Consider the following 25206-nt stretch of genomic DNA (forward strand, 5'->3'; position numbering starts at 1 on the left):
GTTTTTCTCCAGCTAATAAACTAGAAGTCACTCACTAGGGAAGTTCAAGGTTATGATAAGACAGACAATCAATCCTATACCTCATGCAGAAGATGTGCCACTAACAACTATTGAATATTTGAATTATTGAGTAAATGAAGCAAGATTCATCTCAGCAAGCACCTCCACCACTGCTTGTGACAAGGAAGACAGAGTTCCATTGCTGGTTTTTACTCCTTTTACACAGGAGAAACTCTCACCCAACCCCCTTCTCCCTCCTTAGTTACTGAGATCTGACCACGAATGTTAGGGTTCTTTAGGCAGAAGGGAAAGGATACCAAAGCGATCCTTTTACCACCAAGGATATAGTCAATAAGAGGAAATATTTGCAAGCCAGTGTTCAGTATCTATGAGCTTTAAAGTTTCAAACCAAGACTTACTACTGTCATGCCTATGAAAGACTAGAAACAGTGTAAGCTTAAGGGCTTATGCAAGTTAAAGAGGACCTTCTGTTAGTAGCTTTGGAAGCACCCTTCAAGGACAGGCAGCAATTTCACCACTGCCTTTACCTTCCAAGTACACAATAATAGCATATGCATTCCTTTGAGCCCTAGACTTCTTTAGTATGATGCACCTGTCAAGACTTACCCAAAGAGGTGTAAGACAAAGGGAATGTCTGGAAACACAGTTAACGCTCCTCCCGTACCTGTAGGCTTGCCTTTTTGCAAGGGTGCATTATGCAAAGATTTACCACTATGGCAACACAGCTGTCTGCTCAGTACAGCACCTCCATTTCAAGTACCACCATAAGCTCAGTACCTCCCTACAACCCACTTTGAGTAAAATCTGGGATTTACTGAATATACAGCTAAGATCTCCAGACCCTTGTTTTGATGTCTTAGAACCAAACTCCACCATCTCTTTTTATTTAAGAGCCATTTGTTCACAGTTACTCAGCTACAAGTAACCACACGATACATATAGATATTGGGCATCAGAAACTGAGCTGATTGCTTCTAGGGGATACATGGAGGAACTGTTCACGTAACCCATGCACAGCTGAGCAAACTCAAACCAGAAATCCAGAAAACAACTACTTAAAGCTAGAAATAGTCATTCTATTCTAATCTAAGCTCCTAAACAGCTCATAGTTACCTTTCAGGAGACACAAAAAGTCTCTACCCTCTTAAAAAAACAAGTGAAAAAACTTTCCTGTTCACTGAAGCATTATTAGAAATATTTAAGTTTGCCTCTGACTTCTCTTCAGACATTTAAACAAAAGGCTCTTGGAACACCTATTACTTGATGTTTGCATTAATGCAGTAAGAGCTGCATGGTACTACTGAAAATCACTAGTTAAGCATACAAACATCTTATGTAAAGACAACATTCACCCTCAGTTTTGTTTTTCCAAGAAGATCCAGTGGAAAGCATCTTTCTCTGTCAAAAACTGCAGTTCAACTCAAGGAAAGAAGCTAATTTTAGTCTAACAACTTACAGTTGGGCCACTCTTTTTCTAAGTTCAATCCAACCCTTTGGCCAGTGAACTATGAGTGACTTGAATCTAGCCCCATTTAATGTTGTTAGCCTCATTTTAACCTGGCACACTTACTGAAGCCAGTTAGCTTCAATATAGCCAATCTTCTTTTGAAAGAAGGCATGCTGACGTTTTTGTATCTTTACCAGAAGGTGGCCCTATTAACATGGCTGTCTTAACTGCTGCGAAAACAAGTTCAGTGAAATGAGGCATTTCACACCAGTTACTGACACCTGCACAAGACAAACACATTTTTCTGGAGATACTCAAAGCCTAGTGAGCCCAGCCTTCATCAGAACTACAGCTGAAACCAGTTTAAACCCAGTTTCATAATATCACAGTAAAGATGTACTTCATGCAATTTGATCCTGGGAAAGGGTTCTCCAAATGAGTGAAGTTATGAAATAAACTTGCATAAGAGATCTCTGCAGACAAAATAAACTACAATCAAAACCGAGACTTGGACATCAGGTGGTTAATCAAAATGGTTTCTACTTCCAAAACCTGGAAGTTTCATTCCCCTACATCACCATAACTTTATCCTGTTAAAAAGCTGACTGACATTTTCCTTCTGCCCCAGCAAACACCTTGTAGATTCCGTGTACAGGGGAAAATGCCACTTTTCACAAAGCCAAAACCTACACAGATTCATCTTGAAATAAGAATTTCTAAAATATTAGTCACAGTATATAATTATCACATTATGCTTCACATGGGCAAGCCTTAACACTCAGATCCAGTGTTCAGTCTTGGACCATGTTAATAAAGCTTTCCTTCTGTCATCTTGGCACATCCACTTTTATACTTTAAGCATTGTGAAACACCATTAGCAAGTTGTTTTCCTGCTATTATTTTTTATATTTTTGTGTGAACTTCAATCCAACAAAAACTTAAGTATTTTGAAACAAATCCATCACAAGTAAATGGGATGAAAGCAGTTAAGCAGTCTTACCTCTATTTCTCTCATGCTGAAGACTTCCACACCACACTTCTTGCCACGTTCCACAAGATCCACACCAAAAGACTCCATGACAACAATGGTGTTGAGTATTGGAGTTTCTCCCTTTTCCACACTGGTTAGTAGAAGTTTGGCCTTGTCAGGTTTGTCACAGAAAACCAATGACAAGTCAGCTGATGAAAAAGAACTATATTATAAACATGACAAGTTCAATTTAGACTAGATCCATACATACTGAAGTACATCACAATGGAAGACTTTTCCAAAGAAGGTTACAGTTCTGCCCTCAGTCAGGTCTGTCATCACCTATTCAGCTGCTGAGCTACTGAAAGTGTCCTACCTTTGTTCACAATGTATGTAATAGCTTCGGCTCCCAGCGTATCATAGAGTGGCACCACCACCATGGAGAATGCATAGCATCCCTGTTCAATGATGACCCACTGCACAAAGAGAAGAGATGAAAGTCACTATGTTTTGCTTACTGTAACAGACCTCCAAGAAAGACTCATATGTAAACTCTAACAAGGAAACTAATAGGACACAGCTCACTTGGACAAGTCTTTCTAAAAAGTAAGTGGCAGTTTGTATCATTTTCTCAATTTGAAGATCTATCTGTGGAAGGAGGAAAAAATCCCCAAATAATAAGGAGCTATAGGAAAGAATCCAATCCAATAAAATTCAACTCTATCCCTAAAAGTAATATTAAGTACTTTTGAAAAAAGCAGTTAACATTACCTGTCTCCTCAGTTTACCTACAAACAGAAAGACTTGGAGCAAAAGGTTTTTTTGACTTTTTTATTGGTTTTATGTTATTGAGGTAGGCAAAGCTTTAATATTCCATATTACCATGAACCAGTAAAGGATTCACCTATGTCTTGACACATTAAATTTATATACACACAGTATTCTTACCCCTACATTATCTGCATTCTCATTTGATGGTCAGACATGCAACATACGCAATTAAAGTAGAAGTCCTTTGGAGAGCCAGCCCCAGAAAGTTTCTCACCATTTCTCAGCGCTAACCATTCTTTACAGGAATCTAATATGAAGACTTGCATAAAAAAATGCAAATACATCCCTACAAGCTGCAGTAAGAAGGATTTACCTGCTAACAAGTAGAGTACTCAATAAACATAATGAATATTGCAGCATTATGTGCTATGTGAGCTTGCAATGCATTACAGCCAACCTATTTTCATGAAAAGTATAATCAAGGTAAAATAGTAATGCAATTCTTTTTTTAATAGTAAAACTTGGGTGTAGTTTGTAATCAACTTGCTACACCAAAACATAGAATAGCATGCAACCCCCCAAATGGGAGCCTCCAGACACACAGAAGCCAGTGGAACTGGAATATTTCTGATTTTCCCATCAAAGAGTGACAAAAATTGTCAGTGCCTTTAGTCAGTCCCAACGACAGGAACGAAATAGTATCCATCTTTAAAAGCTACCAGAAGTTACAATTCAACAAGAATTGCACTAACAGGGGTGTTTCCTTTCCCCTCCCCCAAACTGTTACACTTTCCAGTGTTTTTGCAGGACTAGCCAGCTACCTCAACCCCCCATGATGACGAGTTTAAACATGATTCAGCTGATTATTCCATAAAATATCTAATAGAGACTATGTTAAAGTTGCCAAAACTCAGTTTTACAAACTGTTTATTAGGGGCCAGTTTCTCAAAGTACTCTATTGATTGAGACAGCCTTAAACACAGGAAATTTTTCTGACAGCATTCATGCAATGGGCAAATTGTACACCTCTTGTCCAAAAAGTTCTTATAAAACTAGTACAAGGCCAGCTAACAGGTAGCTAGACTTTCATGAAGACATTATACATACTGGTAAGTCTAAGCAGGCACCTTTATAATAACCATGAAAGGATGCACTGAAGAGTTCTTCCTAAACAGCATCCTCCAGGACATGTAACAAGGGGGCAGCTGTGGTGCTGTTCAGCAGCCAGAAGTTTAGTAGTTATTTTAATAGGGTGGGGGTCTACTACAGCAAGACTTCAGAAGCTGCACGCAGTGATAAAAGCTTCCTGTTGCAGCCTCCAACAACTCTGGCACACCATCATTCTCAATGGTACAAACAGCACTTTATTTTCTGGGCTACCAAGATGCCTTTTTCCCCCTCCATTTTGCTTCTAAAATTAAGAGTAAATATAAATATCAAACCCTGACACTTGAGTTCTCTCAAAGCCCAAGCAAGCAACTTGTATTGAATATAGACAACAGTCAGACTTCCAGTTTCTTTTCTGACATGGCTCTGCTCTTTTAGGGGAAAGTGTATTTTTCTCAATCCAAAACAAAACTTCCTCATTTCCAGAAGAGATGACTGTTTTTCAGGAACTCAAAGAAAGTAATACTTTTATTTACAAATCCAAGTTTGGTTTTTTCATATTTAAGCAAGTCAGATGCTAGGATTTTCCCCATTAGGGGATTTCCCCAGCAGCTCTTCCCTGAAGTAACAAATGTGAATCATTTCACACAAAAAAAACCCCTTCACATTTTCTCCTGTCTGGATTAGTGATTATGTTTGGGATGTCACAACATCCACCCAGTAGTTCTGAGCAGGGAAAATCCCAGATTTAAAACTGCTGGTTTAAACAAGTGTTTTCAGCGCATTCCTGACCCAACTCAAAGCAATGAAACTTCAGCATTTTATCTCTGTGATCCAAGAGCAAACCACACACACTTCCATGCTTACCTCCAGAAAATTCACTAACCCAAGCAGAGACTTTGCACCCAAAGAGCTATAAAGAAGCAATTGAAACTGGCACAACAAAAACATCTGCCTCCCTTTTTTACTTCCAGTTCATCATGTTATATGCACAGGAAACAGAACCATAGAGTCTGTAACCCCATGTTATTCAACAGCTTCCTAGTTGAATATATTCCAGCCTTTTTTTATTACAGAAATAAATCTACAGCTGTTAGAAAGGGAATTCCAGCAGGAAAACCCAAGAGCTCAGGATTTTCTTGGGATGTAGGTTGAAAGAGGAAGAATGAAGCCAAAGTTGCTTGTCACACAGCTTGCATTTTAGTGACAACAAGAGACCAAGACACTTCTAACCCTGTCAGAACTGTAGATGTCCTTTGATAATGGCAAACACAAATGGGAGTGTTTAATCAAGAGGGACAGCATCCTTTTGACAAAGAGTAAGAACCAGTCCCCTGTCTTAATATAGGTTTACATTGAATAGCTTAATGCAGCAAGTACTAGCTCAAGCTACTAAACACAAACCTAGAGAAATTCAGTCCTATTAAACAGATTTAATAAACAAGTCTAGAGAATACATACTTACTGAATATTTCATAATATTTTTAGAAAAGGCAATCTAAAACCACTTCTGGGTTAAAATGGGTAGGCACTATCAACCTGAATATCCCCATAGATGTGTCAGGTAATCTTCTTTAATTATGTCACTTTCTTTCTACCCATTTTTATTAAATTAATTTCCAAGTTTTGCCTTCAGCAGCAGTTTCCCCTCCCAGAATCTTTGTACCCAGGGCATCTGGCAGAAATAGAATTATCATCTTAGCCCATCATTTTGTCCAAATATTTAATCACTAAGTGTTCCTTTGTGTTTTAAAGGTTTAAACACCTCCTTGTGACTTCCTGTCACTTTCAATTATCTTGGTTCTCTAATGTTACTTTTTAAGAGAAACCAAGTACTGTTTACATTCACTAAGAACTACATTTGCTTCCCATTAAACAACCTCTACAACCCGGAAATCAGAAGATAATTAGTCAAGTTCTTCTGAATTCTCTGATTCTTTTTTTGCTCTCTGGCCTTCTGCGTTTAGCTCTGGGAGCAAAAAACCAAACAAAACCAACAATATAAGACACTAACCATTGTGTCAACTACCAGTTTTGGTTCTTATGCCATGCCTATGGCTCATGGGTCTACAACGTCAGCCTTTAGGCTTTTCCTGACACCAAAAGGGCTCTCAGCAGGGAAGCACACTGCCAAGAGATAAAGGAGTGGGCCATTTCAGTAATGCCCAGACCACAAATACACAAAATGTCAGTTAAATTACCTCAGGTCTGTTTTGTGAAAAGATTCCTATATACTGAATGTGAGATGGTTTGAAGCCTCGGTGGAGTAATGCAGAGCCCACACACTCAGCTCTGTCTGAAACCTGGAGGGGCAAAAAAAGAGGTAGGAAAAAAAAAATATCAGCAAGCTCATAATTGCAAACTCTCCTCAACAACTATTAATTGGTATGAATGAGAGAGAAGTTTTCTAGGATATTCCAGATGCCTTCTGTGACTTTGATAACCTAAACATTGCAGTGCCATTACATCATACTGATTGTAATTATTACACTTGCACTCAATATGCAGCAGAAGAAACACTTGATCTAGTCACACTTGAAAGTGTTAAGTGTAAGTTTAAAAGTTAAGCATACATACACAGAAAAGGCCAGTTTGCTGTATCTGTGTTAAACCCAAGAAGTGACCCTGGAATGATTAAACATAGTATTTCTGCTTAATCACAAGCACTACATATCCCATCCTTCTACTTCAATCAGTGCCTATGGGAATAGCACTTCTCCCTTCAAAAAGCAGGAGAACAAGGAGGCAAAACCCAGTTAGTTCTATAAACAAAGGTTGGGAAGGCAGTTTTCTAAAGCCTTTCTATATAGCACATGACTTGAAACCACATTAGTCACATGACCCCAACAGTAAAGCTTTAATAAAAGAGAGGTTGCACCTAACAAAATCCCAGCAAAGTCACCTTGGGAAAAAGGTGAGGTCTGTTACACACAGAAGGTGTTTAATGACCTTAACAGTATGCAATAGGCAAGGTTTATGCAAATTTGAAGACCAACTGATTAAATCAGGAACAAGCTAAGTATGCACAGCTGTTAATGGAGATTTGCATACAGATATTTTCAGGGATCAAGAAGCAGCACACTGCTAGTTAGAAGCAGATTTGTTAGCACCCTATACAACCATCATTCAGCACTATGGAGACAAGTTGTCAGGAAGCCCAAACAACACCTGAGGATAGAACTTCTAGTGTAAAGTGAGCCTCTTGGAACCAAGCACAAAGTAGTAGCAGTCTGAGCCCCCTGAACTGCAGCTTCTTCAGAGGCAGTGCCCAAGTTCTAAACAATTCAGCACTGAGATGCTAAGGACTGCCAAGATAGCAGTTCTATTTCAGAATTTTTTGGGGTTAACAAACCAAGCACAGGAGATGCTCTTTTTTTTTCTCTCCCTTGCACATATTTAAGGCTGCTCCCTTAAGACACTGGTAATAGGAACTAGAACCTTTCTGCAATATTCTGCTACTACTTTAAAACACCTATAAATAATTCAGATTTGTTATATCACATTACTGGATGTTGTTTCAATGGTCTCAGCAAGCAAAAGCAAGTCTAGCGCTAAGTTAGAGAGACCACTTACCTCTTTATAGGAGATCCATTCATATGGCTGGTTTGGTTTTCTAAAACCTAGACATGGACCATTATCTAAAAAAGATAAAAGTTACTCAAAATTTAACCCCAACTCCTCTGTCCTGACACCACTCTTGGTGTTAAGTCCCTAGATTCTCAGCAGACACCTTCAGACGACAAACTAGGTTTTTTTTTCAGGGGTGCAGGAAAGGAAGCTGGGAAAGCACAGAGGCCAACAAAGTTGGTTTAGGCCAAGGAATACAGCACTGACTTTATTCACAGAACTCTATTTCACAAGATATCAGTTTAATTCATCTTCAAGAAAATTCACATCCAATACATTCATCATATTGCTAGACAGAGATCCCCTATGTCCTGCTGCATTTCAAAGGAGTTCAAATATGTAGTTCTTGACATATCTAAAATATTATCTTCAATTTTAGACTTACTTGATACTTGTAAACCCCTCTGGAAAATATCATAAACTGTTCTCACGTCATCATAGTAGTACAACAACAGTTCGTCGCTGTTGAGAAGAGAGGACCTTCGAGCATGCTCACCGCCCTAAGAAAATCAATTAGAAAGGTTAGACACACTTGTTGGCTATAAATGAATGGGAATTGCTCGAAGCAATATTCTTCTTGAGAGAACTTGAGAGCTATGCAAGGTTTTCCAGGACATTGTTTCAAGAGTCAGACTGCTCCCTACATTACCAAAAACCTGTCAGGCAAAATCATCTTCCTCAGCTACTTATGATAGCACAGAACAAATAAGAATAGTAAAGACTGTCAAAGGGCAGTCAAAAGGGCAGTGTTTTTTGTCAAAAACACTTTTTCTTAAGAAATATTTTACTCTATTAGTGCAGTATGGAACATAATTTCATCCAGCTTTCTAAATCCAGCCACTAGAGCTCTCTAGAATATTAATAGTGCAATCCTGATCTACTTTTCTAATTAAGATTACAGAACATAATCACACTTCAATATGTGGTTTCAAACCCTAAATGATTTTAAGCATGGTCACCAACATCCTAAACAAGTGTCCTCATAAGCAAAATATTCTGTTCCAAATAGAGTCCTTTAATCCAATTAAAAGTGCCATCTTACAAAAAAGGGTTTCCTCCTGATTTATTTAAATGCAGTCAAGACAATACTATCTTGAGAACTAAAATCACCATTTTTCAGCTGGTGAGCACTTACATAAGCTAGAATTGAAAGTCAATAAGTCAATACAAGAATTTAATAGTTCAGTTTTAACACTGCCTTTTTTAGAGTGACTGATTATTTAATGTCATTTTATACAGAGCAATCAAGTTTCACAAATCGCAGTTATGCAATTACTGTTGGGCCACAGTTGTTAATTAGTCCTGTTATGATGACAGACACCTACAAGCAAGTTCTTATCAGGAAGAGCCCAGCAGGTTAAACAGAGTGTCTTGAGTAAACACTGCGTAAAATTTTCTCTCTATCAGCATAATCAATTTCTGGTTCTTTCAGAAAGTCAAACCCTAAACAATTCAGGCACAGATTTAGTTTGTCTATCATCCACAGCTAAAACCTGTTCACATGTTGTCATAGGTTCTTCCCTACCATTGGTTTCTTGTCTTGTTTTCAAAGTATCCTGGATGACCAGACATCACCTGTTCCAGGTATAAGCTACATAAATACAGGTTTATGTACAGAAGGTGTCATATTACCCATGTCTATAGAAATCAGCTAGCACATTAAAGGCACAGAGAGGAAAAAAAAATGTTTTTACACTAAAACAAGTCTAACTTGTTTTAGCAAAACAGTATGAGTAATGCAGTGCTTGCCACTCCTTTGACAGTAAGCAGAAAAGTACACTGTGAACATGACCCAGAATAAGCTAATGAGTGGCTTACCTCTAAAAATTTTTAACATTAGAAATTCAAGAGTATACTTGCTCTCAGACCAACATCTACTCTACAGGAAATTAACAGATCACTAGTACATGTCTCTGCCTGGAAAGAAAAGAAAGACTGCTTTGCTTTATTTCACTGGCTTCTCAGGTCTTGGATAATCAAGGTCATCTTCTAGATTTTCCCAGTGTCACCACTCTGGAGCTAATCTGAGAAACATCACACAATGTAGTTTGTTACCAGCCATGGTAACATCAACAAGTGCAATGTATCCCATGTACCATGTCTGACGTGCTATAATTCCTACATCAGGTGAAATACAATAGCCTAAGCCATTCCTCAGCAAGAGTCAAGAAGTATTTGTTTCTCCTCATGTGGGCTACTACTGTTTTGTTTATATGCCCTATTACACAGCACCACAAAAGCTATTTCTCAGGACCTGAGGCACTAACCAAATCTAAGATGAGTTATCAGACAGCACACTGCTTAGATACAGGACTGATGGCACAGTCCTTCTGAAAAAAAACTCTATAACAGACTACTATTAAAAAGTTCCCATCAGTTCTTATGGGTTTTCAGTAAGGGGAAACATAACCAACTGTCAGTTTTGCTTACTTCATTCTTTTTCCCATAGTAAAGTAGAATTCACTGGATTTTCAACAGTCTTAGAATAAAAGCTTTTCTGAAAAACACACAGCTCCTTGTGTGAGGGCCGTAAGGAGCTCAATGTTATTGATGTGGTGAAATACTCCCAGATACGGTGAAGGTCAAACCAGGAGTATAATGCAAGGTCTAAATTAACTCACCTACTAAGCAATAGAATTGGTCTACATTTTGCTTGAAAGCAGCAAGAACTATTTTAGGACCTTGTCCAAATGGTCCTTATCCAGAATGTTTGTGCAATATCAGGGAAAGAAAGTTCTGTTTGCAGCAAACTCGTTTAAAAATCACTGGTCGTTACCACCAAGTGTCAATCTCAGGACTGGAATGTTTGGCTGATTTCACAGAGGTTAGTTGAACGGCATCTGATAGATCTGTCCAGTAAAAAGATTAGCAGTCAAAAGTGTTGTCAGTTTTAAAAAGTGTTCTTAAAGTAGCCAGGCAATAAAATCTAATTAATATGAGAACAGTTTCTAGTTACTTGTGTAAAGCAGCCCTTGCAGCAGCTCAGGGACTTGCAGGAAATTAATCCATTACACATCAAGTCCTGGTCATTCATTAAAACCTTGGCATTGGTTAAAAATAGCAGCATCTGAAGGAAACAGATTTATTCTACAACTGAGCATACGTTACTCTATCAATGCCTATTCAGGTCATGTAAAATAACTGCTTTTGCTCAAGCTGTGGGTTTGCTTGTTGCTGACACAGGCTGCTTAGGATTAGCAGTAATGTCAAAACACACTGTAGGCTCCACCATGCCTCAGAGACAAGAGAAATTTCCCTTTACCTGAGAAGGAAAGTATACTAGCAAGTGGTGCTTAGGTCACCAACATACTATTCTGAGCAGCAAGTAGTATGAACCAGAGTTTTCAAGCCAGCCATGTAATTTTAAGCATGCTACTCCCTAAGTAAGCATACAGCACTTAAACTGATCATTCATAGGGAGACGAGCACATGTCTAATCATGTGATTCTTGAAAGACAAGGCATGCTAGAATTCTGGTAATGTATCAGAAGAATGTAAGAAGGCTTAAAAAGTTTTCATGAGTTGAATACTTCTCTCCGTATTTTAATTTCTTAGGGGAACAAAAAAGCCAGTCAAATCCAAAGTCCTACTCCTAGAAGGTACTGACATCCTAATATTTATTTCTATCCTATTCTTCTACATGGCATAAGTTGGGAAAAATGGAAGTTTTTAAAGCAAGATTTAATGTATTTGACAGCCTGCACACAAAATCAACAGCCAAAGCTATTCAGCTGTTAGTCACCAGCGGAAAGAAAGAGCTATCTACAGGCAGACAGATCCAGATGTGGATGACACATCCCTGGAAGTGTTCATGGCCAGGCTGACAGGGGCTCTGGGCAACCTGGTTTAGTGCAAGGTGTCCCTGCCACTTCAGTAATTCTTTGCACCCACTTTCAACTACATGTGCAATCTTTATGCTCATCCAGTGATGGTTAAAATGGGTCACTGGGTGCTGGCCTACCAAATCAAAACAGTCACGAGATGGGAAGTGACCTGGAACAACAGTAAATAGGATCTGTTTTCTCCCACATGAAGTTATGAAGATATGTCATCAGAACATGCAGAAACCCTACTCCAGCCAATGACTTCACTTATTTCCTTGGTGTCTAACAAAGTTAAATCACAAGTAAGAATTATGTATAAGCTTATTTCCAGTTCAAATTTCTTATTGTTAATTAACAGGTAGATTAGAGAGTAAAATGGTAGCAAACAGGCATTGCCTTCTGCCATGTCTTTTTTGGAGCAATTCCTCAGGCCTTTTAATATCATACTGTTTAGGCAGAAAGAAAATGTTAAGAATTTCAGAGCAGTATTCGATTTTTTTTTCCCTTTAGAAGTGACAATCTTAACATATATATAAGAAAATGGAGTATATGAAGTTAAATTCTAAGCAAAATGTAGTGAGAACCTGAATCCCAAGTACTGTATCAGTCTTGTCACTGTTGTAAGAGTAGCAATTCTAACAGACACTTGAAACTTGATTCAAAACATACATTTTCATTTGATTACAGTTTTAAACATTATTAATAGTTCAGATACAGCCCTTAATGAAAAAAATTGGACAGATCTCACCCATTTCAAGATGTTCTCTAAGTTTGAGCTCTTATCACCATGACATGCTAACACACTCAGGTGTTTTTCATTTAAGTCTTACTACTACTCAGCCTTCCCATTAAAACTTATCTTCTAAAGAGGCATTGAAAAATAATGCTGTTATACCTATCTTGCTCAGATCAGAGAGCCAATTAGTATAATTGGATCAATGATGCTTTAAGTAGCTTAGTGAAGTCTCATACCACCAAATAAAGATTTCAATCTCAGAATCCAGCAGTGACAAGTAATTTAACTTGAAGAAGTAAAGGCAGTGAACTGAGACAGCTGTCAGTCTCAAGCAAATAAGCATATGTCATGGGGTTCATGGACAGCTAAAAGGTACTGTTTTACCATCTCATAGTGCAATGCCCCCCAAAAATCTGCAGAAGTCTATACTGCCTAATGAGACACTCCACAGCTGGAAAACTTGCACTGCTAGCTCATTCCAGCAACCAAGATGTGCTGCTTTACAAGACATTCTCTACATGTCTGCTGTCAGAATCAGAAAAGCACACCAAGAGAAGTGAGATCTAATGTCTAGATCCTTACTCTACACATGTTGCTTGAAAAGAGATGGTTTTGGCAATTATCACATTGCAAGTCCATATTTTTGTTTCCCTTTGTGTACTTCTAGTAGCAGACCTCTATTTGCTACAGTAACATGATGTGTCAGTAAGCCTGCTGTTTGCCATACTGAGAAGATCAGGAAATAAACTGTGAATGGAGGGGCCAACTAATGTGTCATTCTTTAATCTCAGTATTATGAAACATTGAAAAAAGTACTCACTTTGAAGTAATGACAGGAGTTTGCTAACATTCATGAAGGTGACCTACTGTAAATTTCAAACTGCTCTGCCACATTTGTTTACATCAGTTTGTAGTCACATCTGCTCTTAAGCACAAGAGTCATGTTAATTCATTTGATACAGGACAACTAGATGCAGTCTATCCATGCAGAAGAAGGTAGTGTAAAGGGAGACTTCAGTTCCAAGTGTGTGTGTATATATCTATATCTATATAAAAATCTATAGTGGTAGTTTCTGACTATCATGAGCAAGGAAAGAAGCTGTCAGCTTTACAATCCTACATTTTGTAAGTATCTCCCTTAAAGATCACAATTTTCCAAAACTTCAAAAGGAGAAAACACCTTGTCTGTCCTGACGAAAGAGAAGTACTCTTGAAAGATTAAGTATTTGACTCTGTAGTGAGCAGGAAAATCAATACAACCACAACTCCCAGAAACACCAGCCTTGCAACCAGTTGTCTGCATTTGCTCACAAAGCAACAGCTTCTCCCAGTCAGACTCTTTCCATATTTGACTTCACTTTTTAAAAGCCACCACCTAAAAGTAACTCCGCTTCTAAAAAGCATAAAACAAAAGCTAAGTTAACATATCCAGGGTTCAGCAGGTGGCTGGTTTAATTTCAGCTTACTCTGTGGCTGGGATCTCTTGGCAGACTAATATTTCTACCACAGATCATCTGAGGACAATTAGTACCCTCTTCATGCTTGTAACACAATATAAAGTCTCATGTGTCAGCTATTATACACTAAAAATAGCAGAAGAGTATTAGCCTAATCAGTATATACCAGGATGCATACTGGAACCCCAAGATCTAATTTAATAGGTCATCACGTGGCCAGGAATTGAAAACTACACTGTGCCAATTCTAACATGAACAAGTTTTGTCACTAGTGAGATCAGAAGCTCAGTTTCTCAGCAGTCTTCTTCTCCTGTGACAATTATTTCCACTGTGACCTCAGCCTTCAAGTTGGTTTTCAAAATCAGAAAGCCAAAAAAAGGAGTTCAAGCCACATTTCAGAAATTTATTGCCCCCACACTACAGGTTTAGAAACACCCTAATGTAAATCAAGTATTTGGTCTCTCTCAATGCTACATTTATGGTTCAAATTTCAGTGAAGTACAGAATCCATCGAGTGACACTTACCTCTACTTCCACAGACTGCATTGCTAAATCACATGGTGGTTTTAATGCTTTTGGTCTTGTTGCATACCAGTAGGTTGTCAAAGCTGCAAAAGCACCGAAGCCCATCAGCGTATTTGTCGGAAGGGTGCGCACATACTGCCTGACATCCCCAAGTTCTGGCATTCGTAGGTATCTAAACAACTCATGTGCTTGCATTGCAGTTCAGTGCAGTTGTTCCAATGCTGGAATCTGTTGGTATGAAAAAAAGTTGCACAAAAAAATCTGAAATCCTGTTTTGATTCACTATTGCTGTAGGACAGTGATGTATGCCTTGTCCTACTGGCTTCCCACCATCAAAATAACTTGATCTGCCACTAGGCAGGCAATATCTTTATATATCTGTGCTTCAATTAAGTAAGCAAGCAATTATTAGTCCATACTCTTGAAAAATAGGTGGAGCTGAGAAGGCGGAATTTCTTCAGAGCTTTAGTATTGCTTTCAACAGAGACTGCATTCAAAGTTCTTTTTAAAAAGCAGACCTTTTGTTAAAGGAGAGAATTTCACAAATGTTTAAACAGTTAATCATCAAGCAGGAAAGACTGGGAAATGAAGAGCAGGGACATATGTTACCTTGCCTGCATGTAACAGAGAGCATCCTAATCCTATAGTAGCATAGCAGGAGCAGGATTTTTCCTCTCCTAAATCCAGTAAAATAAACTCTTTTCTACTCTCCCTTCAGACATGCACAGAAGGGTCAGTACAGCAAGCTGCTTTCAAAGATGATATCCTCCGATAGCTCCTCTATGGTACTTAGCAAGTTTCCTATTTCTCCCAGCACCATGCCAGCAATTTATCTCTGGTCATGAGGCAGACTAAAGCAGTGGCAAATGAGGCCCAAGGCAGCAGCACGCAGCAATACAATCAAGCACAGGAAGCACATTTGATTTGTCACGTTCACACAGAAGGAAGAGCTACAAGAGGCTGCTCCCCGCCAGCACTCACTGACACGGATATTCCACAGCAAGAACCAGCTGCACAAAAAAAAAAAAAAAAGGATTGCAGTCAGCTCAGCTGGTGCTCTCCTCTACAGCCAAGGTCTCCCGGGACGCCTGTCACATGCCGAACCCCCCGGCCGATGCCCACTAGGTGAGAGGTGAGCGGGAGCAGCCGGCCCGCGCGGGGCCAATGGCAGCCGGCAGCGCTCGGCCCGCAGCGCTCACCCCACCGCGCTCAAGGGCGCCCGCGGGCCCTGACACCGCCACGGCCGCCCCACACCCAGCGACGGCTGGCAACGCTGTCCCGCTTGCTTGAAGAACAAAGAGATGTATTTACTTCGGTAATTTAGGTCCTAGCCATTTCCTATGGACAACAGAATTAAACAAAGGTCCTAGAGAATGTCAAAGATGTAGCTAATAGCTAAAACATACTGTGTAAGGAGCCACCGCAGCAGGATGGTGGCATACGAGACTCTGAAACCCAAACGGGCAGAATTATGTTTATTAGTTTTAAAACCAACTATACCCGGTTAACATTTCATATTTCTACAGGAAAACCTCTACTTTACAGTCTGACCTTGAAATCTTTACTGCTGCAATCACTTATTCAGCCAGGGCACAGAAGTGTGGTCTAGTTGACAAAAAGTCTAACTAGTATTTGGACAAGATTTGCTAGATTCAGCAAAATAGTAATGAAATTAGTTCAAAGGACCCATGGTTTCACAATGTTAACAGGACAGTCTGAAGCAAGGTCATGGATGGGGGCAGTGTCAGGACGGAATCAAGTTCCACCTCTGGAGTAGTCCTGGACCCATGGAATAATCCCCAGCCTGCAGGCACTGCTCTCTCTCCCCCACACTTTTCTTTTCTGGCATAGCCTTAGGGCACAGGGCTGCATCACCTCGACAGGCAATGCAGGGCCACTACATGCCTTTTTGATACTTGCACAGTGATATACTGCAGACTATAAACAAAATCCACAACACATTGGTTTGTAGTAACAGAAGGCAGAGATCAACTGAATATAAACAAACCCTTCATCTACCCTTTAAAAAAAAAAACAATCAGTTACTGACTTAATAGTTAGGATCACCATGCAGTTGCTTTTTATGCACCTAATCATGCTCATTAGCCTTGCAGGTGTGAAAACTACTTTTTAAGTTTTATTATAGACAGTTGAATAAAAAAACCCAATACACCAACAAGGAAGTGTGGACTTACAAGTTAATTTCACATATATCATAGACACCATGTTACGAAACTAGACAAGGGGGGCTATGATGTGTGTAATGGCTAAGAGCAATCTTAGCTCTTTCCTCAGGCTCCACAATGAGCACCTTAGACTTCTAAAATTGCTTTCCTGTCTGCATTAGTCAGGAAGTGTCCTGCGCACAAACTATGATTTAGGAATGCAATGTAATTTGAATTACTCAAAAGGCTTTACAGGTGATGCCTTTACAGGTAACAACTGAGGTAAACATCATCATTTAATTCATACATCAGCCCCATTATAGTCAAGGATCTGCTATGATTTCAGCTTAGGTGAAGAAAATAGATGCACATCTCTGCTTTTCATTTCCTCGACCAGTTGTTTCTAGGGAAGCCTGTAACATAAAACTTTTCTCAAGCACTTATACCACAAGTTATCAGGTATACACTGATACATTTTGCTGCTTATGTTTATATTGAGATAATATCTTTTTATTATACCTTCTGCCTCATCTGCACAAAAAACAAGGTGAGGACACAGTTTTCTGCAAGACTAAGCAATTCCAAGCTTTAACACTATCTGTTAAGTCTATCAGCTCTTGTTTTCTGTATTTACAGCAAAGCCAGCTGTAACAAAGAAAATAAACTCACATTCTTAACATATGCATCCAAATATGTCCCAGCAAGAAAAGAGGCTTCAATGCCTTCCAGCCTTCTTTAAGTCACCTCATTATTTACATGGCTCATGCTCCAACAACATCAGACATCCTGGGTTTTTATCATGACCAAGGACAAAGGTTTAGAGCCTCCAAACAGATACAAAGATCTTCACAATGGAGCTTGCATCTGGCTTTCAGTTGTTTTCCTCAAGGAAGGACCTAGCTAAGTTTGCTCATTCAAGACCAGTAAAAAAAGCCATGCTCTCTTCACAAATTCTGGTCCTGCAATTCCTTCTTACCAGACAGGATCTAGAACACAAGGAACAGACTCAAACTAAGCCCCAGTGTGAGACACAGCTGAAGACCCAAAGGGAAAAGATGCCAAATTAAAAGTACCAGTGTGTGATACTCAGATTGCTACATGTAGGGGGGGAAAGAGCAGAACTGACACTTGAGGTCAAAAGCACTTTTTTTCTCAATGCAATCAGTAGACCTTGGTCTTTTTTCTAAAAGACCAGAGGGAAAGCAGTTTGGGTAAGGAGGCAAAACTGCTTCAGAGATAACCATCTCTCTTGACCACCTCCAGAGAAACAGTTCCCACAATGCAGCCCAAAAGGCACCCCTCTGAACTCACCATATCAATTTGGCTAAGGAGTTCTGTAAGTTTCTGACAAAGCCAGCTCTCTCTGCTCATGCACACACACCCTGCAGCACCCAAGACTCATTCTTTACAGCAGAGCCAGTGTCTCAAGGCAACAACCCAAGTTGGCAGGACTCTGCCGTTCTTTGCTGCTCCTACTCTTGGCATACAATGGTCTATTTACAGTGAGCAGCAGCCTGCCTATTGTCTATCCATAGCCAGACATCGTTCGAGTGCAACGGAAGAGAACAGGAGAGCAGCCGTCAGCTTCTGTATTGCAAAGAAAACAACCCCAAGAACCAATGGCCTCTCTTTCTCTCTATTCTAATATTTAGATAAACAACACACTAGCACTGCCATAAAGGCAGATCCATCACATGGTGTAAAAGAACAGGCTGTGTTATTTCTACAGCCTCTTGCCGGGAGGAGAAATGTACAAGACAAGCTGTCTATCTCTTATTATGAGCAATATGGCACTAAGATATTTTCCTTATGATATGCTGAAACAGGGAACCAGCCACCCACATACCTTGGAGTTGTCCTGACAGCTACCTGCCACTGCAGTCAGTTTTTTTTCTTACTCTTACAGGTTACACTGCACAGCTCCCATGGATCTCATTTTTTCCTTAAGCCTTTCTCCACTCAGCCTTTGAAAGAACAAGTGCAGAATCACATTCTAGCTCCTTTACTATGTATAAAAAATAGGTAGAACAAATAGCTTTGGCTATTAACTGGAGAAATCCTTTTGTCTGAATAGAATACATAATCCTAATCTCAGAGTGCATTTACAATCAGCTTAAATTTGAGTCAGTCCAACCTGTCCTAGATACATGCACCCACAACCCTCTCCCTGCTGGCCAGGCAGTCACAAGGGAGGTGATCCAGCAAACACCATCTTTCTGCATTAGCTGTGATGCTAGTTCTCAATTAGATCAACTCTCGTCTCAGTGACCAGACAGCCATTAGCTCCCAGAAGGAAACACAACAGCACATCTGGGGAAGTGGGTGGACTACTGTAATACTACACATTAAGCACAAAACTCTAAACACTGCATCCACGTCCTCCCAGGATTTTCTGCCTGTCCTGCAGTTAGAGGTGAATCTGACTGAGGTCTTGCAAACACCTGTGACAGTCAAACTGGCCAGGAAGCAAACCACAACCACCTTCAAGATACAGCAAAGGAGCTTTGGTATTTGAGACATGAAGGAGAAATCCCAGTTCAAGCTCTGTATAACAGACAAGACAGCAAGATGCCTACTGTGGTGCAGCCTGTCACAACATATATGAGGAGTCATATATAACTCCTCAGCCAGAGGAGGCTGGCTGAACAAACCAAGTACATTGAACTGTCGAATCCACTACTATGACCTCCTCCTCCTCCACCACCTCCATCTCACCCTCTGCCCTCTCCCCAACCAAAATAAATAAATTAATTAATATCATCTTACCCAGAAATCACCTAGTTCACCCAGCCAAGCATGAGAGCTATAAACCCTTCTTTCAAAGCAGTAACTGACATATTTACCTTCCTGCAAGAGTAAAGAGGGAAGAACTAAAGAGCTGTTAATAAGGAACACATCCCAAGCAGGAGGAACCACCAGATCCTTAGTATTCACACTTCACTTCCAACTCCTCTTCAGCTCCCCCACTCAGGCTATAAGCAACCATAGGGCATCATGCACTGGGGGGTGCAGGTTGCCTCTGCTGGTTCAGTTTCTGTTCCTGCACTCGGGACGAGGCAGAACTGGAGGGAAACAACCTACAGGCTGGATTCAGACCCATCAGTTAGGCCACAGTGACTTACTTCATAAACTGCAACCAAAGTTAAGGCTTCTGCTGCAACCTTTAAGGAGCACTAAATCTGAAACTGGTGTGTCAAGGCTCTGTTCACATCAACAAGGAAAGTCACAGGCCTGTCCTCAGACACTTGGCCTCAGTCCCCTTGCAATCAAGTGGAACTCCACCTGGATTCTTGCCTCTCAGTGATGTCCAATAAGTAATCTGAGCACACACTGGTGAGGTCACTGGAGTTTATTCAAGTCCAGGAGTTGAAACACATGACAAGAATCTGCCCAATGCCTTTTGTGCAATTACAGTCTTCTGACAACATTTGGTAACCCTGTGTATAATGGAAAACCAACACGTATGACTAAAACCTTTCAGAGAGTGATTGATTAAATTACCTTTAATCCAAACCTGTACAGCACAACATGTCACCAAGCAGTCTTACCAGTTTCTCATCTCTGAAAACCAGATAAGGTGCCTACAAATATTTTTCAGTCTACACTGCTATGCATTAGAATTGCATCCCTGCAACTATGATTTGCAAGTACATCATGGCACTACTCTGTTAATCTAGCATCATTCCAAATACCATTTAGATGAAAACCACCCTACAGAACCCAGCAGCTTTCTTGTGGCCTAAGAGCTTGTGCAGATCATACCAATTGATTCATTCTACTCATCCCAGGAAAAGGCTACTATTCAGAAAACCCAGTGTGCAATATCAAGCTAACACATGGTTTAAGTGCTCTTTTGAGACTCTCTGAGAAGGAGTTTCTCACTCATACTTCTGATACCTGAAGTCTCGCAGAAGGCAACCTGGGTCAGGCACACTAAGCCCCATTGCATCATGCTAGATAGTGTTTACACCCAGCAGGTTGTTACAAAAAACACAACCCTTAACACTCTGAGACTGGAAGATCAGTAAGTACTTATGAGAAGCAATTGGTTCACTGAGTGACCTCCCACCACCACCAGCACAAAAAATAGTATGACAAACGCAGCAACCTTTTGACCTCAGGTATTAGGGTATGCCTACATTTCCTCCAAGTCAGTGATAGTAAGCATTTTCTTTTTTGCTTTCCTAGGAAACTAATTCAAACTTACCAGGCTATTACTGCAGTCCAACAGCAGAAGCCAAATTTCCAAAACAGGGCAGGCACATGCAGTATCAAACTACTCAAACTAAAAAGCTTAAGAGTTCTGGGCTCAAGAATAGTAATTTGTTTAAAAAAGGGGGAGAAATCCCCTTCTGGAAACGGGACATCATGCACTTCTGCTATAGCCCTTAAATGGTTCAACCACAAGCGCAAAAACCATTTTTCCTCTACATCTCTATAAAACCATACAAGCTGTTTTCAATCAGTTTTGAGCAAACTACCAATACTACTAGGATTCAAATCCTAACTAAAAAGAAGTATTTTACTATGATAGAATGGTTTGGGTTGAAAAAGACCTTAAAGATTATCTAGTTCCAAACTCCCTGCCAAGGGCAGGGAATCATATTTTACCCTGTGTAAATGAGTAACTCTCAACATGAAAGGCAGCAAGAGAGCAGAAGCTTTATGTTATCAAGCATCCTTATTTCAGGAGTCAGGTGGGACCTGCATTTCTGCAGGTCTCATCTGCAGACAGGGTTCAGCCTACAATAACAGTCAATGCTGTACAGCAGAGCTTCCCTGAGCCACACAGCATTGTAAACTCCCCCACAAAACCATTCACCAATGAACAAACCATCACCCCTCTTACTTGAGAGGATTTCTAGGGAGTTGCCACTGGTTATATTTACCATAGTGAAATATTTAACATCTCTGAACGTGTGATTTAGCATAGCAGAGAAGTAGGAGATGGCAGGCAGTCTGTTCGTAAGACTGTCAGAAGCCCAATTTATCAAGCAATGTATCCCTTGGGCCAAAACATCTCTCTCATCTCTGCTGCACATTGAAAAAATTTCATGCCATTAGTTTTCTTCAGTCTACCCAATTCCATCAACCACATTATCAAGAAAAACAAAACACAAAAACCTATTATTACCTTCTGTTGCTCACATTAGTAAAAGTGATGAAGGGATAAGAAAGAGAAACCTTTTACTCTGCCCCACTGAAGAGCAACACAAATAAAACCGGGAAGGTACAACCCACCTCTGTCTCCTCCCAAAAATCCCATGAAGGATTCCTTTCTAGCGAAGCAATGAGATAGAAGACCAGCCACACAAACTTTGCTCAAGAAATAGCAAGTCACTTACCCACATAAGTATTTCCAAGTTGTCTTTCCTTCAATTTTAAATTGCTGGTCTTGTTTTTCTACCAATACCAACCTTGTACTTGTCCTCGAAGCAAAAGGCTACTTGGGGGTTTCCTTCTCAAAAACTGAAGGCTTACTTCCAACCTCGTGTTGGCCAAGCTGTAGTTGTAAAACAACATCTACCAAATCTAGAAGCTACCTTTGTAAATTCATTGTAATCATGCTAGGCTAAGGCTGTTTGCTCAAGACCTTGAATGGATAGCACTACACACATCAGCTATATGTAATGATAAGCCTTAGATTTTTCCTATTAGCCATCTTCCAAACATTTCCCTATCTGCTACCTACCCTTAAATTTTAAAAAGGCAGTAACAGCAAGGGTCCACGAGGAACTTCATGTATCAGGTTTTGCATTATTAATACTGATATTGTTGCAAGAGGAAGAGAAAGGTATTTTTCAGTTAACTCAATACCCTCTTATACTCAATTTCTTGATTCAAGAAATCTGATCCAAATTCTAGGGCTTAGAAATCTCAGCTTGTGAGTTTGAGAGCACATTCCAAAGCAAAAAAGGCAAATGTAAATTCTCCTGATCTGGCTCAGGAGACCGCACGATTCCCTGTAAAGCAACACGGATGAAAAAGGAGATCTATTAACACCACACGGAATAGTTCTGTTCTTTCCTATCACAGAACCTGACCATCATATCTCAGATGCTAACCCAAGTGAGGCATATGTTTAGATTACATAGTCCAAGAGGGTGTCCGTAATACTCCAGACAGCTCACAGACGTGCCCTTTAGAAATTCAGAAGGGTTCAAGTGTTGCAATTCCTGTTCAACAGGAACAAGAAATGTATGCATCCTAGAACAAAAGCGTCGTGTAACCAGGCTAAATCTCTGTGCTGTAGCACTGCAAGTCCTACCTAGCAGCAGAGGAGGCCTGCAAAGTCAAAGCCACTCAACCTTCCATTTTAGGCCAGTTTGGCTCACGCTGCATTTCCATATGTGCACTAAACTGCTTTAAAAGAAGAAGGAGGAAAAAAACGCTGCTTCAAGTACATGCTGCATTCGTACTCGAAAGAATAGCCTACTTGAAGGCAAAGTCCGGCAGCTAAACAAACGAGAACCCCCGGAGTCAGCAGGCAGCACTGCGCTGCCCAGCCCGCTACCTGCTGCTCACCCCGCGCCAGGCCGAGCCGAGCCGGGCTGGAGGGCAGCGCCAGAGCCGAACAATGCCCGGCCAGCCCGAGCTGCCGCAGCGCCGGGGGGAGGCCGGAGACAGCCGGCTACGCTTTCCTGACGGCTTTTGTGCCAGGGGAAGCCGAGCCGGCTCCGGGGGACGCTGATCCCACTGCGGGGCGGGAAGGAAAGCCCCGCGGCCCCGCAAAGACAGCCTACAGGGAGCGGAGGCAGGATGGGACGGGACCGCCCGGCCCCGCGGTGACAGCGGCGGCGCAGACCACCCCAGCCCCGCGGCGGCCGCTCCGGCAGGCCCAGCCGCCTCTCTCGGCGGTGCGTCCCTGACGGCCCCGGTCCCTCAGCGCGGCCGGGTCCGCAGCCCCGGCGGCAACGGCGCCCCCGAACCCCGCTCACCTCCCGGCGGCAGCAGCGACCACGACTGTGCGCGGCTGCCCGGCGCCGCCCTATTTAAGCCGAGCACGGCGGGAGCGCCGTGTGCGTGTGCCGAGCCCGCCTCCGCCTCCGCCTCCTCCGCTTGTCCGCGCAGCCTGGCGGGCGCTGGCGTTCGGCCTTCTCTTCGTCTGCCGCCCGTCCCTGCCCCTTCCCTTGCCCGTATCCCTGCCCCCTCCCTCGTCCCTGCCCCTGCTCACGGTAACGCACACAAACCCGCGGGGGGGGGGGGGGGGGGGGGCCGGTGGAAATTTTGTACTGCGCGGGGACAGGTGACAGAGATCCACAGGGAGCTGAGTGGAGCACTGGCACTACTGCCACTTAACACCTCAGAGGTCTGAGGTCACAGTTTGCAAAGGAAGGGCTTTCTTACGGCTTCCGAAAGGACATCTGCAGCCGGTATAAATATGCTAAAAGGATATATGTTTCAGTATGAAAGTGTTGGAAGAGGACAACGACCTTGTTCCAATTTGTTGCTTACCTCTGCTAAACTTTTTTTGTGAGGTGCCGTGAGTTTGAGGGGCATCTTGAGGCAGCTGGGGCTTTATCAGGACCCCTGATAGTTATCACAGAATCATAGACTGGTTTGGATTGGAAGGAACCTTAATGATCTTCTGCCATGGGCAGGGAGACCTTTCACTACACCAGGATGCTCAAAGCATCATCCCAATCTGGCTGTAAACAGTTCCAGGGACATGGAATCCACAGCTTCGCCAGGCAACCTGTTCTGGTGTCTCGCCACTGTCACAGCAAAGAATTTCTTGTTCACATCTAATCTAAACCCACCCTCTTTCAGTTTAAAGCCATAACCCCTTTTCCGATCGTTAAATGCCCTTGTAAAGTCCCTCTCCAGCTGTCCTGCACCCTCCCTTCAGATACTGGAAGGCTGCTGTAATGTTTCTCCAAAGCCTTCTCTACGCTAAGCAACCTCAACTCCTTCAGCCTGTCTTCAGAGGAGAGGTGCTCCTGATCATCTTCATGGCCCTCCTCTGGACCTGCTTGAGGAGATCCATGTCTTTCCTGTGATGAGGACCCCAGAGCTGGATGGTGTCTCATGAGAGCAGAGTGCAGGGGCAGAATCCCCACCCACGTCCTTCTGGCCACGCTCCTTTTGATGTAGCCTAGGACACATTTAGCTTTCTGGGCTGCGAGTGCACCTTTGCCGGCTCATGTCCAGCCTCTCATCCACCAACATCCCAAGTCCTTCTCCCCAGGGGTGCACCGTTCTCTGCCCAGCCTGTATTCATGCTTGGGATTGCCCCAACCCAGGTGCAGGACCTTGCACTTGGCCTTTTTGAGCTCTATGAGGTTCATGTGCCCCCACCTCTCAAATCTGTCCAGGTCCCTCTGGATGGCAGTTAAGTTATCTCAACTGGTTTTTGTTTGGCTGTGTGCTGCATCAGTTTATTAGACCTGTAAATCATCAACCCACATGTCAAAGTCCCACCATGTTGCACATTCTGCATTGCCATAATTTCCCTGTGTTTCCTGGGTATTACTTATTTTAAGTGTGTGTAGCGGTGTTAAGGTTGCACACTTTATATATATATATATATATATATATATATATATATATGCATAT

At 41.5% G+C, this 25206-nt stretch overlaps 1 protein-coding gene across 3 annotated transcripts in view; it reads right to left on the reverse strand.

The window, feature by feature from the left end:
• ACSL1 (acyl-CoA synthetase long chain family member 1) overlaps positions 1-23727 on the reverse strand; it is a 38612-nt gene extending 14885 nt beyond the window's left edge. Inside the window, exons 1-7 of one of the 3 annotated variants that reach the window (XM_082282203.1) lie at positions 23589-23727; positions 14486-14713; positions 8329-8443; positions 7890-7954; positions 6518-6619; positions 2815-2914; positions 2469-2647 (exon numbers count right to left, since the gene is read on the reverse strand). In XM_082282203.1, coding sequence (XP_082138329.1) covers positions 2469-2647; positions 2815-2914; positions 6518-6619; positions 7890-7954; positions 8329-8443; positions 14486-14680 — 756 coding nt within the window. In that variant the 5' untranslated portion in view covers positions 14681-14713; positions 23589-23727. Of the gene's footprint in view, positions 1-2468; positions 2648-2814; positions 2915-6517; positions 6620-7889; positions 7955-8328; positions 8444-14485; positions 14714-15094; positions 15397-15466; positions 15496-23588 lie in introns of those variants that run through there. The other 2 variants (XM_082282204.1, XM_082282205.1) reach the window with 2 other exon arrangements.
• Positions 23728-25206: the final 1479 nt, after the last annotated feature.

Source organism: Coloeus monedula, assembly GCF_965178545.1.
Source record: "Coloeus monedula genome assembly, chromosome: 5".
Taxonomy (NCBI): Eukaryota; Metazoa; Chordata; class Aves; order Passeriformes; family Corvidae; genus Coloeus; species Coloeus monedula.